Consider the following 17,093-nt stretch of genomic DNA (forward strand, 5'->3'; position numbering starts at 1 on the left):
GATAGGTTGCCACTTATGCAATAAGTCCATCCATAAAATTTCCTTGCTACTAAATATTCTACGGTCAATTGTTAGTGGTATTATAACAAAGTGGAAGCAACTGGGAACAACAGCAACTCAGCTTTGAAGTGGTAGGCCACATAAAATGACACGAGCGGGGTAAGCGCATGCTGAAGTGCACAGTGTGCAGATGTCACCAACTGTCTGCAGAATCAATAGCTAAAGACCTCCAAACTTCATGTGGCCTTCAGATTAGTACAACAACAGTACATAGAGAGCTTCATGGAATAGGTTTCCATGGCCGAGCAGCTGCATCCAAGCCTTATATCACTAAGGCAATGCAAAGCGTCAGATGCAATGGTGTAAAGCATGCCGCCACTGGACTCTAGAGCAATGGAGACATGTTATCTGGAGTGACTAATCATGATTCTCTGACTGGCAATTCGATGGACATGTCTGGGTTTGGCGGTTGCCAGGAGAACGGTACTTACCTGACTGCATTGTGCCAAGTGTAAAGTTTGGTGGAGGGAGGATTATGGTGTGTGGTTGTTTCTCAGGGGTTGGGCTTGGCCCCTTAGATACAGTGAAGGGAACTTTTAAGGCATCAGCATACCAAGACATTTTGGACAATTTATGCTCCCAACTTTGCGCACCAGTGCACAAAGCAAGGTCCATAAATACATAGATGAGCGAATTTGGGGTGTAGGAACTTGTCTGGCCTGCGCAGAGTCCTGAACACCTTTGGGATGAATTAGAGCAGAGACTGTAAGCCAGGCCTTCTTGTCCGATATCAGTGTCTAACCTCACAAATGTGCTTCTGGAAAAATGGTCAAACATTCCCATAGACAAACTCTAAACCTTGTGGACAGCCTTCCCAGAAGAGTTGAAGCAGTTATAGCTGCAAAGGGTGGGCCACCTATTGAACCCTATGGACTAAGAGTGGGATGCCATTAAAGTTCATGTAGGTGTAAAGGCAGTCGTTACAATACTTTTGGTAATATAGTGTAAATTAAAGATAAATGGTTTCTTAACTTGGTATACAGTATACAAAATGGGAGAAACAGGTGTATTCACGTTCTCCGGAATAGTGTTATTTCCTGGGACTTTTTTCTAGAAAATTCTATGGTTTATCAATTAAAGCCTAAATTTAGTCTAAACTAAAAACAGAAAAATTGGCACAAGCAGCATAACTTCCAACTTTTAGGAAAACATTTCATTTGTCTAAGTCCACCTCACCCCCTTGCTACAATCGTCAGGTGCAGTGAGGGTTAGTACACTATAGGGCTGTCAGGAGCTGTCATCAAGAGAGCTCAAGTATGCCCACCCTATGTTGGCAGATCAGCCATTCATGGAAGCTGTAGTACAGCTTCTATGAATGACACAGGATCTCTGAATGGAGGGGGAAGAGCTATCAACTACTTGCCCCCTATTCATAGATCCTGTGTCATTCATAGAGGCTGTAGTATGGCTTCTATGAGTGGTGAATCTTGCAGGAAAGGGCAGGCACAGTCAAGCTCTCTTGACGAGATCTCCTTACAGCCCCATAGTGTGTTAACCCCCACTGCACTGAAAGATATCAACAATGGGGGTGTGAGGGAAGACTTGATTGAAATTAAGATTTCTACCATAACAAAATAAATCACTACAAGAGACGCATCATACTAAATGTAAGTTATGTCCACAGTGCTGATTTTATGTTTTTAATTTAGGCTAAACCTGTGCTGTAGGGGCAAAGGCAATGTCTTACCTATCAATGCTTTCTCTTCCCCAGTTCCATTACAACCAACTTTTTATATCTTTTGGTCTTAAAGTATTGTTATGCTGTAGGGGCAAAGGCAATGTTTTACCTATCAATTCTTTCTCTTCCTTAGTTCCATTACAACCAACTTTTTCTGTCTTTTGGTCTTAAAGTGTTGTTAAACCCTCAGTATGAAATGGAATATATAGCATCACACTACAGGACTTACCATGTTTGCTCTCTGCTTTCTGTCTGCAGCCTGCCACTTGCTTGCATACTGCCTGAGATGTTTCTGGCTTCTCCATTTCTGTCTTGAGGGTGACTCCACTGTCTTTCAGGGTCCCTTGGAACTACCCTTATGTGAGCATTTCAGCCTGTGACAGGGTGTGCATGGGCCTTGTTATCATGGCACTAAAGATGAGGTCAGGTGACCATATTGTGATGACTAATGTGCGTGCACTTCAACCTGGTTTAGGACATGCATAGGCTCAAAGACGATGAATGATTACCAAATGACAGTATGTACAGATGACATGGGTGGGCCTGGGAAGGAGGAAGGCATTACATTGTGCTATTAGTGGATGAAGGACAAAGTAATGTGATGTCATTGGTTATGTGACCTCTATAGTGTGCGCTTACCATCCTCTCGAACCGGAAGCTCAATTTAGCAGCAGAGCAAGAAGAATCAGTAAGAAACGATCTACAAATATAAATAAATACATTAGGGATACATTTTCTAAAAACAGTTGACGTTGTAGTTTTCCTTGGTGTAAGCAAATATTATAAAAGAAAAGATAGTAAGGTTTAATGCTACTTTAATCAGGTAATACTGGTGGCACTTATTAGTATGGATGATACTTTTCACCTGGTGATCTTGCCAGTAACACCTCTCCTGTATTTGAGTGCCCCTACTCTGGATGAAGCAGCAGAGAGCAACATTGTTAATCTGGGGGGAGGAGAATGTTAGATGGACTAGCAGTTTTAGACACACTAACAAACTGAAGCCAAACTCCAGCTCACACTGCAGTTAGACAAGTAGTTACAGCAACAGTTTTTTCCTTTTGGAATAAAAGCTTTAAATGAATAAATAAAAGCTTATCAACATAAGCCCAGTCAGCAGTAAATGGTTTGTCTCAATATCTTTAATTGCTACACCTGTAGAAAAGCTTGTTCTGTTTAAAAACAACAGACTTACTGGCTGGATCACCAGGTGAAAATAAAGTAAAGAAATCATAGGTAAATGAATGCAGCCATCACATCTAAGAATTGGTAAGCTTCAATATAATACATTTTTGTTTTTGGGTTTAAAATTGCTTTAAGAAATAGACAGAAACGATAAGGAAAAGTGTGATATAACATCTTATTTTGTTTTACAACTATTTATTTGTGTTATCAATTTATCCTGAAGTAAGATGTATCACATTGAACTCTCTAATCTATTTGTGCTTTTAATTTAAACTCAAACAGCTCAGATGATTCTTGTAGCATGTTTTCTGGTTCAAGAATTCAGTAAATGGGATCACATACTTCTGCACTGGGAAATATTTTTCTGTCATAGAGTATGATGAAACCCGAATGGACACCAATTTGTCAAGCATGGCTTACTAGTTTTAATTGAGAACTAAGTTCTTTATCCTTTAGTGTTTCTAGGTCGGGTCTTGTCACTGGAATTACACATCAGCATTTGTTTCTCTTGGTTTGTTCAATATAAATGAAACGACAAAGTATCATGAGATGAAATCCTCCTCTTGCTGCTTTACGAAGTTTAAAGATCTGTTATGGATGAATTACATCTGGTGTAAATAAAACAATTAATGAATCTTGCTAAATCAATTGATGAATACTGAAGCATAAAATAAAAGGGTTGTATTGAGCTTTGTTAATTATATGTGGATAGCCGTGCACTTAACCTCCTTACTTCCTGCACTCAGAATAGAACCACAGGAATCTATTGTTAATGACTAACCTTTGTGGCATTTCCTACAATGCTATGCTCCATGGGTCACCTCTGAATTCTATAAAACATATTGAAGTCTAGAGCAATTTTTGTGTTCATTTGCTGAAATGTATACATAGTGATTATACGTTTTTCATTTTGAGCATTGGTTACAAAAGCTTACTTCCAAGAGTCCCTATTACTGATTAATAAGTATGGTATTGTGTATTTGCTTGTTTTTTCTACATCCTCAACATTGTTGTATTAATCAGCCCATTTTAGAGTACACAGAACTATTCACATTAGTCCCTGCCTTAGAGGAGCTTGCAACTCAATGTCTTTGTATAAAATATGCTGTATAAATACAGACACTCTAGGGCTATCATCTCAAAAGCCATTGTTTCTAACAAAAAATATAGGAAGCAATGGTATGATCAAATTTTACTTGTAAAAGCAAGCATTTTTTGTGTCTTTCTTAAAGCGGAGCTCCACCCAAAAGGGGAAGTTCCACTTTAAGGCTTCGCCCCCCCACTCCCCGTTAAGGATTGGCACCTTTGGGGAGCAGGTACCTGATTTTGACAGGTACCCGCTTCCACCTCTGCTGCAATTGCCTAGACCTGCGGCTCTCCAGCTGTTGCAGAACTACAAGTTCAATCATGCCTCTGCAGGTCATAGCTGTAACTGTCAGTTTTTCAATGTCTCATGGGACCTGTAGAGTCATGCTTGTAACTTCCAGTCTTTGCAATGCCTCATGGGAAATGTAGTTCCACAACAGCTGGAGAGCCGCTGGCTGCCCACCCCTGGCCTAGGCGATCAGAAGCGGAAGTTGTCCTCCCCCCATAGTTTTCTGGGACATGTGACAGGTCCCAGAAAACTATGGGACCATTCACAAGGCGCAGTGCTTCTCATGCATGCGCAGTGGGCACCCGGCTGTGAAGCCGCAAACGTTCACAGCCAGTGCCCACACTTAAGATGCTGGCACTGGAGAGAGAGGACGGTGGGTGAAACTGGCTATGGCAAGGATGCTGGATCAGGTGACAGGTGAGTGTCTGTTTTTTAAGTCAGCAGTTTTTGTAGCTGCTGACGTATTTTTTTTCGCATTTTGACTGGAGATCCACTTTAGGTGAGACTAACCTAGTCCTTTTTCGCCATCTGACCTAGCCTTTATATGATTTGTTTTTTTTTGCCATGCTAAAATTTGCTCTTGGCACATAAGTCTTATAACAGCTCTACCACAGATAAGGAGCATTAATGAAGCAATAGACATATGTGGCTTATGAGCTACTGGTAGTAGTAGTATCACTTCTCCATGGAAACAGAGATTATTATTAAGATTGATATGTTTTGCACATCGAAGAAATCACAAAACATTTGGGCAAAACCACCTAGTTACAGCAGCTGTGACTATCTACTAATATATTGCAATTTATTTTAAATGTTGTACATATTGGTAAAATCTACACTGGAAAATATTTTTTTTTTTAAAGTGATCTTTTTGCTAATTCTACAGAATAATATTAAAAGAAGCCTGCAAAAGATTCCATCTTCTTTATGGCAGGCTGTATTTTAAAATTTTGCTCCCTTGCTGTACTCTGAGCATCAATGCTATACAACACTTCTGGGTGTGTCTTATAATTTGTCCCCCACTGTGGTTTCTCTTACTGCTCCCTATATCACCACTGTTTTCTGGAGTGACGTAGGCGTCAACAGAAAAAAACACAATATGCAAGGATGGGAACACATTATTGAACACTTTTATCTGTGTCACCTGAAGCTCAACAAGAAAGTGAAGCTTCGGTATACTGCCCAATAGCGTAAGGTGAGCATTTTTCTTCTACTTTTGCTCTCAGTTTTATTCTATGGCACTAAAAGCAGGGTCACTTTAAAGGTGTACTTTAGGCAAGCAATAAACAAACAGAAGGCGCTGCCATCTAAGTGTATCAATTTAATTAAAAACAAGTAAAGGGAAGGGTTAAAATGCACTCACAAGGATGAGAGTAAATGGACATATCATCAGTCCTTATTCGCTGGCATGCCTTGGTGGACAGCAGGTGGATGGATGGATAAGATGTATCCTTAATACAGCTCTGCAGGATAGGTGAAGTAAAGCTTGACTCTGTCAGAATGCAGAATGTTTCAGAGCTCACAATCACTCCATTGTCAAACCATGAGAGCCTCTCATGGTTTGACAAAGGAGCGATTGTGGGCTCTGAAACATGTTACCACCCATCACGCTTTGACGTCAATACGTCCCGGTGTCACTTCTGATTCCGGTCCTAGCCCTGGTTTGCATTCCAGTGTGGCTATATTTGCTGCTGGAGGAAGACACAGCCTGTCATATGGACTTAATCTGCATTCTGAGTCCAGCTTTATGCAGACCATAGACGGGTTGTTTATCGGCCAAATTTTCTTCCGCACGAAAAATCGGACGATACTCACGCCGTTAGTGTGGCCAGCCCGTCGGCCGTTTTTCGCGGATCTCCACATTTATTTTAATCGGTCATGCTGGAAAATCCAATAAACGGCCCGTCTATGGCCTGCCTTATTCCACCTATCCTGCAGAGCTGTTTTAAGGATACATCTTATCCATCCATCCACCCACTGTCCACCAAGGCTTGCCAGCAAATAAGAACTGATGATATGCCCATTTACTCTCATCATTGAGAGTGCATTGTAACCCTTCCCTTTACTTGTTTTTAATTAAGTCGATCCACTTAGATGGCAGCGCCTTGTTTATTTATTGTTTTAGTGCACAGAGACATCCAATACCCTGTTAGAAGAGCTACAGCCATTCTAGAAGTAGATTAACACATCTGGATCTACCATACAGAGACTACGGCTTCTTGCTTGGGACCGAATCACTTTTTCTCTATTTGCACTTTAGAGTTTTTTATGTTTTTATACTTTAGGCCAGCAGCTACATACCTACCCTCTGCAAAACTAGAAACAGTTTTACCTGCTAAAGTACTGTATTTATAATTCTGTGAATCAAGTTTTGTGATCAATACATTCCTACTAGAAAACACAGCCAAATTCTTGAACTCCACTGCAGTAGCACAGCTTGGCCAAAACACTATCACACCCTGCTGAACAGTGATTGAGTAGAAGCACAGAGAAAAGGGTCATTGCTCTTTTCACTCTGCTCTCTTCCTTGCAGCATTTTGACTGCAGAGTCTGATTGGCTGCTGGTGCTAAGTCTCCCACTTCTGGTCTGAGTGCTGCTAAACAGGGGAATACAGAAGGCTGATATCAAGGTAGATTAAAAGGATACGTTCACATTTAAACAAAAAATAATAAATGCACATTTTTTTGCTGGTAAAAAAAAAAGTGCATTCATTATTTAAGTTGCAGGAGCCTATAAAGCATTGCACCAGTGATCAGCAGATGGCTGGTGCCATGCAGGTCTCCTGCAGACTGTCAGTATATCTGCTTGCCTGTACAAGATATATGAGCAAGCAGATATATGGGGCAGCACAGTCGCTAAATGGTTAGCACTTCCACCTGGCAGTACCAGGGTCATTGGTTCAAATCCCAACCACGGCACCACCTGCCTGTAGTTTGCATGCTCTCCCTGTGCCTGTGTGGGTTTCCTCCAGGTACTCCAGTTTCCTTCCACACTCCAAACACATGCTGGTAGGTTAATTGGATCCTGTCTAAATTGTCCCTAGTATGTGTATGTATGAATGTGAGTTAGGGACCTTAGGTTGTACACCCCTTGAGGATTAAGGAATGATGAATGTACAATATATATGTAAAGTGCTGCATAAATTGACAGCGCTATATAAGTACCTGAAATAAATAAATATACTGACAGGAAGAATCAATGAACTACCACAGTGCTCCACAGTACCATGGTAGTTCATTGAGAATTACAAGCCAACAGCCTCTAAGGCTTGTAGTTTCCCATTCACAGAATACCATGAATGAGTGACATGGCCAGGGGGAGAGAAGATCTCCCACTAGCTGTCAAAGGGGGGGAGCAGGGGCATTCATAACATGTTACACCGTAAATATGGGTGCAACATGTTATGAAAGGTGAACATATTATTTAAAGTACTTACAGTAGCTGTATGTAACATTAACATAATGTGTTTATTAAAGTTTTCACAAACTGTGAGCAGGCAGGCTGTTTATTGCAGAAGAAACATGCAATGTCTCTTTTGCAATAAAATAAACCTACCTGCCTGCTCACAGTCTGCTTTGGGGTGTACACTGAGCTGCACAAACACAGCTTAGTTTACAGTAGATTCTGGCACAGCAATTGTCTGCTGGGATGACTGCACTCCTGCATACTAAAGTGACATGATTCCCACACCGGCCACAGAAGAGGGCCACAGAAGATGGCCACAGACAGACACACTCAGAAGAAGACATGTAGAAGATGTGGCACTGACAAGGCATGTTAGACCATTAAAGGAAAGAGAAGTACAGTTTTTGGAGATACTTTTGTAACCCTTTCCAGCTTCATGCAAGTCAACAATTCTTGATTGTAGGTCTTCTGAGAGCTCTTTTCTGCCAGGCATGGTTCACATCAGACAGTGCTTCTTGAAACCAGTAAACCCAAAACAGGTGTGTGTTTTTTAAGGGCAGGACAGCTGTCAGCAACACATCCAATATCATCACACTGATTGGAGTCAAGGTTGGCTCACTCCTGGCTCCAATTAGCTCTGGGAGAAGTCATTAAGCTAGGGCCTCACATACTTTTTCCTCCCTGCACTGTGAATGTTTACATGTTACGTGCAATTAAAATGGTAGTGTGACAAGAACACCCCTACCTGGAAAAAGAAGGTTACTAAGTGATCCACGTGGAGTAATATGAATTCAAAAATATTCCAAACAATACTTTATTTGATCACATAGATCATAAGGAGGTCAAACATGAGCACGGTGTACATATGAAAAAAGTAATAAAATCATGTTAAAAAGCACTAGGCGTCTTCAGTTTCGGGTCATCTTAGCAAATAGAGTACCATAAGGCAGAGTTATATAGTGGTGATATAGTTATCCTGGGTTTCCATAGGTTTTCGTCTTGTATTCAAATGAACCATGTATTCAGCAAATGTGTTCCCAATATATGTCAGGTATCTCCTGGTATGAAAAAGCTAGAACACAGAAATACATAGTATATATATAGAAGTATGAAAACCAAAAAACCAAAACACATCCAAAATTCACAAAGCCTCCCTCTGCAGTAGTCAATGGATACTACTATTACCTTCTCAATAGTGAGATTAACAGGCCAACTTCTCAAATGTAGGGACTTCCTGGATAGCCACCCCAAGTGAAACAGGGTCCACAGTACCAAATGATTCTGAGGATATATATAGAAAAATAGTGATACATATAAAAATCATGGGCATCAGGTCACCCTGAAAACAAGACACACATAGAGTGGGTATATTACCATAAATGAAGATCAAGAAGACTTCTGTCGACTTGAAATAGGATCAGGTCCTTGATGCTTTTCCAAGATACATGTGGGGGTGGGGAGCCAGGTAGTCACAATACATGGATTCCAAACACATCAACTGTGTATATAGCATATAACAGGCCATGCAGGCCTGAGTTTTTATACCCAATAAAGGGTTTCCAAAAATTACTCAAAATGAGAAGATTATTGCTCCATATACTATGTGTATAGCATGTAACAGGCTATACAGGCCTGAATATTAATACCCAATAGAGGGTTTCCAAAAATACTCAAAATGAGAGGGTTATTGCGGTTTCATGAGGATATGGCTATGTCACAGCACAACACCAATAGTGACGTCAATACGCTCGGCGTCTTCACTGGGTGCGGCGCCCACGAGGCGGGAAGGAACGGCGGTGTCACAGCTCTCTGTTAGGAAGGCCCTTGACCCTCTGAAAACTACCATAAGGCTACTATTGCAGCGGTTCGCAAACGACAATCTTTCATGGAAATTTATCTTCCACCGGTGGCAAGTTATTTCAGCTTACGGCTGTTGAGATCTATAGAGCATTTATGGTATTAAAAGGGCATGCTATATGGGCCTAATTTACCCTGTATATTCGGGGAATTTTTTGTAAATCCTCTTTTGAGGACGATCTACATATATTTATATATATACGCTATCCTATCCAGGTGTTGTGCTGTGACATAGCCATATCCTCATGAAACCGCAATAACCCTCTCATTTTGAGTATTTTTGGAAACCCTCTATTGGGTATTAATATTCAGGCCTGTATAGCCTGTTACATGCTATACACATAGTATATGGAGCAATAATCTTCTCATTTTGAGTAATTTATGGAAACCCTTTATTGGGTATAAAAACTCAGGCCTGCATGGCCTGTTATATGCTATATACACAGTTGATGTGTTTGGAATCCATGTATTGTGACTACCTGGCTCCCCACCCCCACATGTATCTTGGAAAAGCATCAAGGACCTGATCCTATTTCAAGTCGACAGAAGTCTTCTTGATCTTCATTTATGGTAATATACCCACTCTATGTGTATCTTGTTTTCAGGGTGACCTGATGCCCATGATTTTTATATGTATCACTATTTTTCTATATATATCCTCAGAATCATTTGGTACTGTGGACCCTGTTTCACTTGGGGTGGCTATCCAGGAAGTCCCTACATTTGAGAAGTTGGCCTGTTAATCTCACTATTGAGAAGGTAATAGTAGTATCCATTGACTACTGCAGAGGGAGGCTTTGTGAATTTTGGATGTGTTTTGGTTTTTTGGTTTTCATACTTCTATATATATACTATGTATTTCTGTGTTCCAGCTTTTTCATACCAGGAGATACCTGACATATATTGGGAACACATTTGCTGAATACATGGTTCATTTGAATACAAGACGAAAACCTATGGAAACCCAGGATAACTATATCACCACTATATAACTCTGCCTTATGGTACTCTATTTGCTAAGATGACCCGAAACTGAAGACGCCTAGTGCTTTTTAACATGATTTTATTACTTTTTTCATATGTACACCGTGCTCATGTTTGACCTCCTTATGATCTATGTGATCAAATAAAGTATTGTTTGGAATATTTTTGAATTCATATTACTCCACGTGGATCACTTAGTAACCTTCTTTTTCCAGGTAGGGGTGTTCTTGTCACACTACCATTTTGCTTAGTATGTACTTTTTGGGTTTATGGATCCACACTTATACAAGTGAGTCGGAGATAAGTCAATGACACCAGCTATACGTGTCATTCTGGGTGGCCAGTTTGTGTTTTATTGTTGTGTTATGTGCAATTAAACCATGGCAACATCTAATGTTTGTGTAGTATTATGTTCAGCAGACTGTGTTCTTCTATTGTTGTGACTTAGATGACGTTCAGAGCACATTTTATGCCCAATTCATGCAAAACTCCACGTAATCCCAAGGGGTTCACACACTTTTTCTTGCAACTGTATTGTGGAGTTTAACTCTGTTTTAATGAATACTCCAGTAATGGATAATTTTTATATTTATTTGAAGTTGAATTTTCATTAGAAACTCATCAGCAGTTATTTTATAAAATAATCTTTTCCATATATGTCTATATTCCTAGCACTTTATTCTGTTCTTGTACTGTTTTTTTTTTCTTTTGTTTTTATACTGTTCTTGTATTACATTTGTTCTAAGGGAGACCTATTATTTACTGTTGACACCCTCGTATTTACCACAGCTATGTCGTGTACAAATGCCACAGTTATCAACAGCAGTATATAATTTTTAGCAGTATATGGCAGCTGTAATATGGAGCTTAGTGTGGATACTGTTGCTGTCTAGTAGCTGTTTGTAAACACAATTGGTGTTCTAAAGGAGACCAATCTTTTATACAACATGTATCACTTGCAGCAAGAGATAATACGTGCCTACACTCACAGTAATAAATGTTAATGTGATTCATTTTCTGTGCAATAGATACAATCTCTTCATACAAAAATATAATGTCCATGAAATTAGACAGCACAGTGTATTAGAATAATAATTAAACAGTTCTATCATTATAAACATTTGCTTTTACATACAGTATATAACCTTACACATCGATTCCCAGCTACTGAGTGGGTATAAGCATATCAAATACAAGAACACTCTCTGATAGGGATGGAAAGAACAACAAACCACATTGAAGTTACTTTTTTTATTGAACTTGAGTCTTATCATGACAGTTACATGAAATGCTTATACAATCAATGAACAAGGATAAAGAGGATCTGGATATCTTTACAAACATGGTCTACATTTCTAAGTCATATCCATTTGCCAGTAATAACCATAGGCACTAATTAAAGTATAGACTGAACATAGCATCTATGTGTATCCGTATTTGGTGGTTATTCATGTATATAGCTATTGACTCAGTAGAGCACCATGTGGGCATTTGCCGTGTTTTGTTGGTGTATTATGGGAATGTGGAGGGAAGACAGAAGGTGGGGGATTCATGGGCGGTTTGTACTAAGACAGAGAGAAGAAAGGTATGGTTGCAAAGAAGGAGAGGAAGGTTAGGCTATAGACAGTGTTATGGTCTATAGAAAATGATGAGAAATGTGGAGGAGGGTTCCCAGCAAAGAATAAAGCTGTCTATCCAATGAGTATCATGAGCTTAACCAAGTATGTCAGTTTGGTTAAAGAGCGAAAGGTATCTCTTGGTGAAATGGAAGGATATCCAGTAGTACCAGATTATTTATTTATTACAGGTACTTATATATCAGCATCAATTTACGCAGCACTTTACATATATGTTGTACATTCACATCAGTCCCTAACCCTCAAGCGTACAATTTAAGGTCTCTAACTCACATTCATACATATACAGTGGGGATCGAAAGTTTGGGCACCCCAGCTAAAAATTTGTATTAATGTGCATAAAGAAGCCAAGGAAAGATGGAAAAATCTCCAAAAGGCCTCAAATTACAGATTAGACATTCTTATAATATGTCAACAAAAGTTAGATTTTATTTCCATCATTTACACTTTCAAAATAACAGAAAACAAAAAAATTCCATTTTTGCATGGACACAAACAGTTGTCTTTTGCATTCCCTGGCAGAAATTGTGAAATGTTGGCATTGACATTGAAAATATGACTGATCATGATAAAAAAAAATGCTCTTTTAGGACATCTGTTTATGTCCTTTTCCATCTTTATAAAGTTCCATTACCTTGTTACGCAGGACTTTAGACAGTTCTTTTCTGACCCCCATGGCTCAGTATCTAGCCTAGTAAACGCTTCCACAGAAGAGCTAACAAACGTATTGATTATTTATACACTGACACTAATTTCAATTTAAAAAGTAACAGATGTGGGACGATCATCAACCTTCAATAAAAGAGCATTTTTTGGCATGATCAGTCTTATTTTCAATATCAATACCAAAATTTCACAATTTCTGCCAGGGTATGCAAACTTTTGAGCACAACTGTAAGCTAACGTGCAGGGGAGTTTAGAGGCAGGATAAATACATCCCCATATGCCCCTAGGAGCAGCTGTAAAAATGTCCAGTGTGCATGAGGCTATACAGGGCTGAATTGCACAGGCTACTGATGAGGGAGAAAGGAGGGTGAATCAAGGAGATAAGATAAGACACTATCCATGTAAGTTTGTGTTTTGTGTCTCCCTGGCAGCAGAGTTTGTCCTGTCACCTCCAGCTTTTCTTTTCTCCTTCCCTATCCTGTGCTCCCTTAGCACTGACAGTGTCAATCCTGTTGCTTTCTTCCTCCTTCAGCAACAGTAAATTGCAAAGCTGGCAGCTGAATGATCTCCGATTGGCTCTGATTTTAGGTACAGTGCCAAGAATAGAGAGCAATTGAACATGTGCAGTGCAGGGTGAGATAGTGCTCTGGATTTTAAAAAGTATAGGCACCTATTTTTAATTTTTACATAGCTTTATCTGCAAAAGGGGCCAGCATGAAGTGATCTATTATGCTTGTCAGCCTGTCAGTACATGGATTGGAATTCAGCTGGTCCATGCTGAACTGGCTAATTTCAATCATGTATGGCTAGCTTTATATATAGAAGTACCCAATATGTCACATTATTTCCCTGTGCTCAGCAAGCATTGTGTTGGTGTTTGATATTTAAATGACACCTGTGAAAGTCTAAAGCCAAGGTAGTCTCCATTAAAACTGCGAAATCCTGGCTTTGCAGGTAGGATCAGGTATTGTGCCCCAATTGTCAATGAATAGGATTATCCATTGAAAGGAATATTAGTGGATGGGTTTGTAAATACAATCTGTATTAGTCAAGCTTTGTAATTTTAGTGAAGCACTGTAATATCTATGTACTGATGTTTCTACATGAAGCCTTTCAACTTATAATATACTACTGCTATAAGGGCAACATTGAACGCTAAAGTAAAACATATCTAATCCAGTTTTTGAGGACAATGTATGTATTAGTAGCTGCTTACCTGTAGCTGACACTCTTTTTGTTTCTTAGGTGGGAGAATTTCGCAGAGCTTGTGAGGATAAAGTAACTCACAGATATCAAAATCCCTGGTAAGTCCTACCTGACTAAAGAGAGAAAAAAATAAAGATTATTCAGAGTATTTTGAAAATAGGTAGCCGTCTTCAGAGTACTAGCTATCCTCAGGAGCTACACTCTGCTTGTAGGAATAAAAAGAAAAAAAGAAATTCAATACCAACCTAATTTTTACTTGCAGTTCTATTTTTAGTTTCTGTTCTGTAACTTCTTATTTTCTGTGAAATACATATCTTAACCACTTGACCTCCAGAAAGTTTTACTCCCTTCATGACCAGCGCATTTGTTGTTATTCAGCACTGCACTACTTTAACTGGCAATTGCTCTGTCATACAGCACTGTACACAAATGAAATTTATATCCATTTTTTCACAGCTTTCTTTTGGTGGTATTTAATCACCACTGGGTTCTTCTGTTCTTTGCTATATAAACAAAAAAAAATGTGTTTTTCTTACTTACTAAAAGTTTGCAGACAGTCTGTGTAAGTTGTAGGTTCTACAAACTAGGGTATACAGTATGTATATAAAAATTGACCACTCCTAATGTACTGATGGCCGATTTCATTTCTTAAGGCCCTAAAATGCCAGGAGAGTAAAAATACTCTCCAAATAACCCCTTTTTGGAAAGTAGACAGTCCAAGGTATTTAATAAGAGGCATGGTGAGTTTTTTTTTGAAATTGTAATTTTTTTGTCACAATTTTTTGGAAAATGAAGAGATTAAATCATTTTTTTCCCCCACAACTTTTGTTTTTTACATACTGTCACAGTGTCATCATATGACTGGTGTGATATGGCGGTGATCATGGATACTGACTGGTGACAGTATAAAAACATTTTGAATAATCTTTACATTTTTCTAAATTTGTCTTCTTTTTTATGATTTTTTTTTTCTTTTTACATACAGTATTTTCATCAGACTAGTTTGGGGTCACCATAGTGACACTGTACTACTCTAGAGGGGGAAGGTGATCAGGGATTTTTTTTACACTGTTATTGCTTATACAGTGATGATCACTGTATAAACTATACTAAACTAATCAAATGCTGCAGGTAGCCATGTACCATGTGATTACTGTAGGCCAATTATAGACCACAACTGTAAGAAAGCTGTTCATGAATGGAAATCCATTCATGACAGTTTGTTTACATTGTTATCATGTGATCTATATGACCAATCATATAGAAAGATGTTACATGTTAAACTGGAGGCGGGGGGGGGGGACTCAGGTGAAGATGGGGGTAGTGCTTAGGAAGACGTTACATGTGAAATCTTAAATACGGGTGTAACATGTCCCTAAAAGTAAACTTAGACTTTAAGTTGAGCCAAAAAAAAAAAAAATCAGCACAAGGGATATTACTTAGATTCAGTGTGATGTGCCCTTTGTAATGCTGGCTGCGGGACTACTTAAAATCTTCCACCTGTAAACTGCCCCTTCTCCCTCCACCATAATCTTCAATTGTGATGGGGATAACAGAGCTGATGGACCTGTGAGGGACACTCTTGATGACTATGCCCACTTCCTCCATCATCAGAAGCTGTACTCTAGCATCTATAACTGAAACATGATCCATAGTGGATAAGGTATACCTTTCATTCACCTGCCCATCCTCCATACATAGATTGTGTTTAATTTAGAGAAATCCCATGGTGCTGGGCTTTCTCTCTGCTAGTCATTTATATTGCAGTAGGGATATAAAAACCTAAGTGGTTTGAAGCTTGGTTAGTTCATGTAAGAGCTAGACTGCAGGCAACAGAAATGTAACCTACTGTGAGTCATGGATTATTTCCCTGAGGACTTCTCCCTCTGTGGGAAGTAAGACTTAGTAAATGCCCTATGCTTGGGGATACCTGGGCTTTATTGCAGTAGGCAAGGTCACAGGTATCTCTAAGCGGGCCCTTTCTCTCTAAAGTCTTTCTTATGATTGTTTGTGCTACATTACTAAGCTACTGTGCCACCACCTAGGAAGTGGTTGAATGTACAGAAGTTTGTTTAACCACGTGTCACCTGCTGGCCCACACATTACTGCGGGTGGGCAGCTCACACAGGCAGAGTCACATACCTGTACATTGAGATGTGAACCTATCCTAGAGTTCCCACACTGTAAAGATGCCACACGTTGTTTCCACATTTAGACCTCAGCTGCCAAATTTCTAATATTTGCTGCAGGGTATATCCTGCCTTGGGCCTGAAAGTTTGTGGCTTGCTCTGGTACAAATATTTGTGGCTATAGTCTCTCAGAAACTACACTGCAATGATTATTAGATGATAAAACTGGCCTCATCTCTCCCTCTTATACTGTGGCCTAACTAATATATAAATATATAAATATTTGTGGCTATTGTCTCTTCAAGTGGTTCTAAAGCCTAAAGATGTTTACCTTAATGCATTCCCTGCATTAAGGTAAAAAATGTTTAGGTAGCAGTATTGCCCCTCACCTCCCCCTTATACTTACATGAGTCCTGACTTGATCCAGCACTGGCCCATCTGTAGTAGCTCTGTCCTCTCTCCCTGCTCTCACAGGCTTAGCTGAGGCAGAAGAAGTCATTGGCTTCTACTGCTGTCAGTTAAATCCTGTGACATGGGAGCGAGGGGCAGGGCAGAGTGTGCTGTCTTTGTCTATGGACGCAGGCAGCACAGCTCGGAATTTAACCCACATGAATGCCGCTATAGCAAGTGGCTTGCTATGGGGGCATTCTGAAAGGAGGAGGAGCCAGAAGTGCCAGTGGGGGACCCGAGAAGAACAGGTTCAAGGTCGACTGAGCAAGTAAGTATAACATGTTTGTTATTTAAAAAAAAAAAAAAGACTTTACAAACACTTTAAATAATACATTCTAATGTGTATGATGCTCAATTGCAGTGTATTAACAGAAGACTCCCCTATATCTTTTTGTTTGTGTCTCTCTATAAGAGAAGACTGTAAAAAAAACTGTTTGAAAAATAATATAAAAAGAAAAAA

General features: G+C 39.5%; 1 protein-coding gene and 2 long non-coding RNA genes across 3 annotated transcripts in view; 2 read left to right on the forward strand and 1 right to left on the reverse strand.

Moving 5' to 3' along the window:
• The window catches only part of SPMIP2 (sperm microtubule inner protein 2), a 51,924-nt gene that overhangs the window by 13,845 nt on the left and 20,986 nt on the right, over positions 1-17,093 (forward strand). Inside the window, exon 3 of the mRNA XM_089670396.1 lies at positions 14,094-14,152. Within this exon, the coding sequence (XP_089526522.1) occupies positions 14,094-14,152 (59 nt within the window). The remainder of the gene's footprint in view (positions 1-14,093; positions 14,153-17,093) is intronic.
• Positions 8,567-9,319, reverse strand: LOC149468239 (uncharacterized). The gene is made up of 3 exons (XR_016311768.1): positions 9,079-9,319; positions 8,890-8,985; positions 8,567-8,776 (listed from the first exon to the last, which is right to left on the reverse strand). It is a non-coding gene; the product is annotated as an uncharacterized LOC149468239 (long non-coding RNA).
• LOC149468240 (uncharacterized) lies at positions 9,976-10,707 on the forward strand. The gene is made up of 3 exons (XR_016311769.1): positions 9,976-10,131; positions 10,225-10,320; positions 10,434-10,707. It is a non-coding gene; the product is annotated as an uncharacterized LOC149468240 (long non-coding RNA).

The sequence above is a fragment of the Staurois parvus genome, unplaced genomic scaffold (assembly GCF_062004578.1).
Source record: "Staurois parvus isolate SC_StPar_1 unplaced genomic scaffold, SC_StPar_1.0 ptg000090l, whole genome shotgun sequence".
Lineage (NCBI taxonomy): Eukaryota > Metazoa > Chordata > Amphibia > Anura > Ranidae > Staurois > Staurois parvus.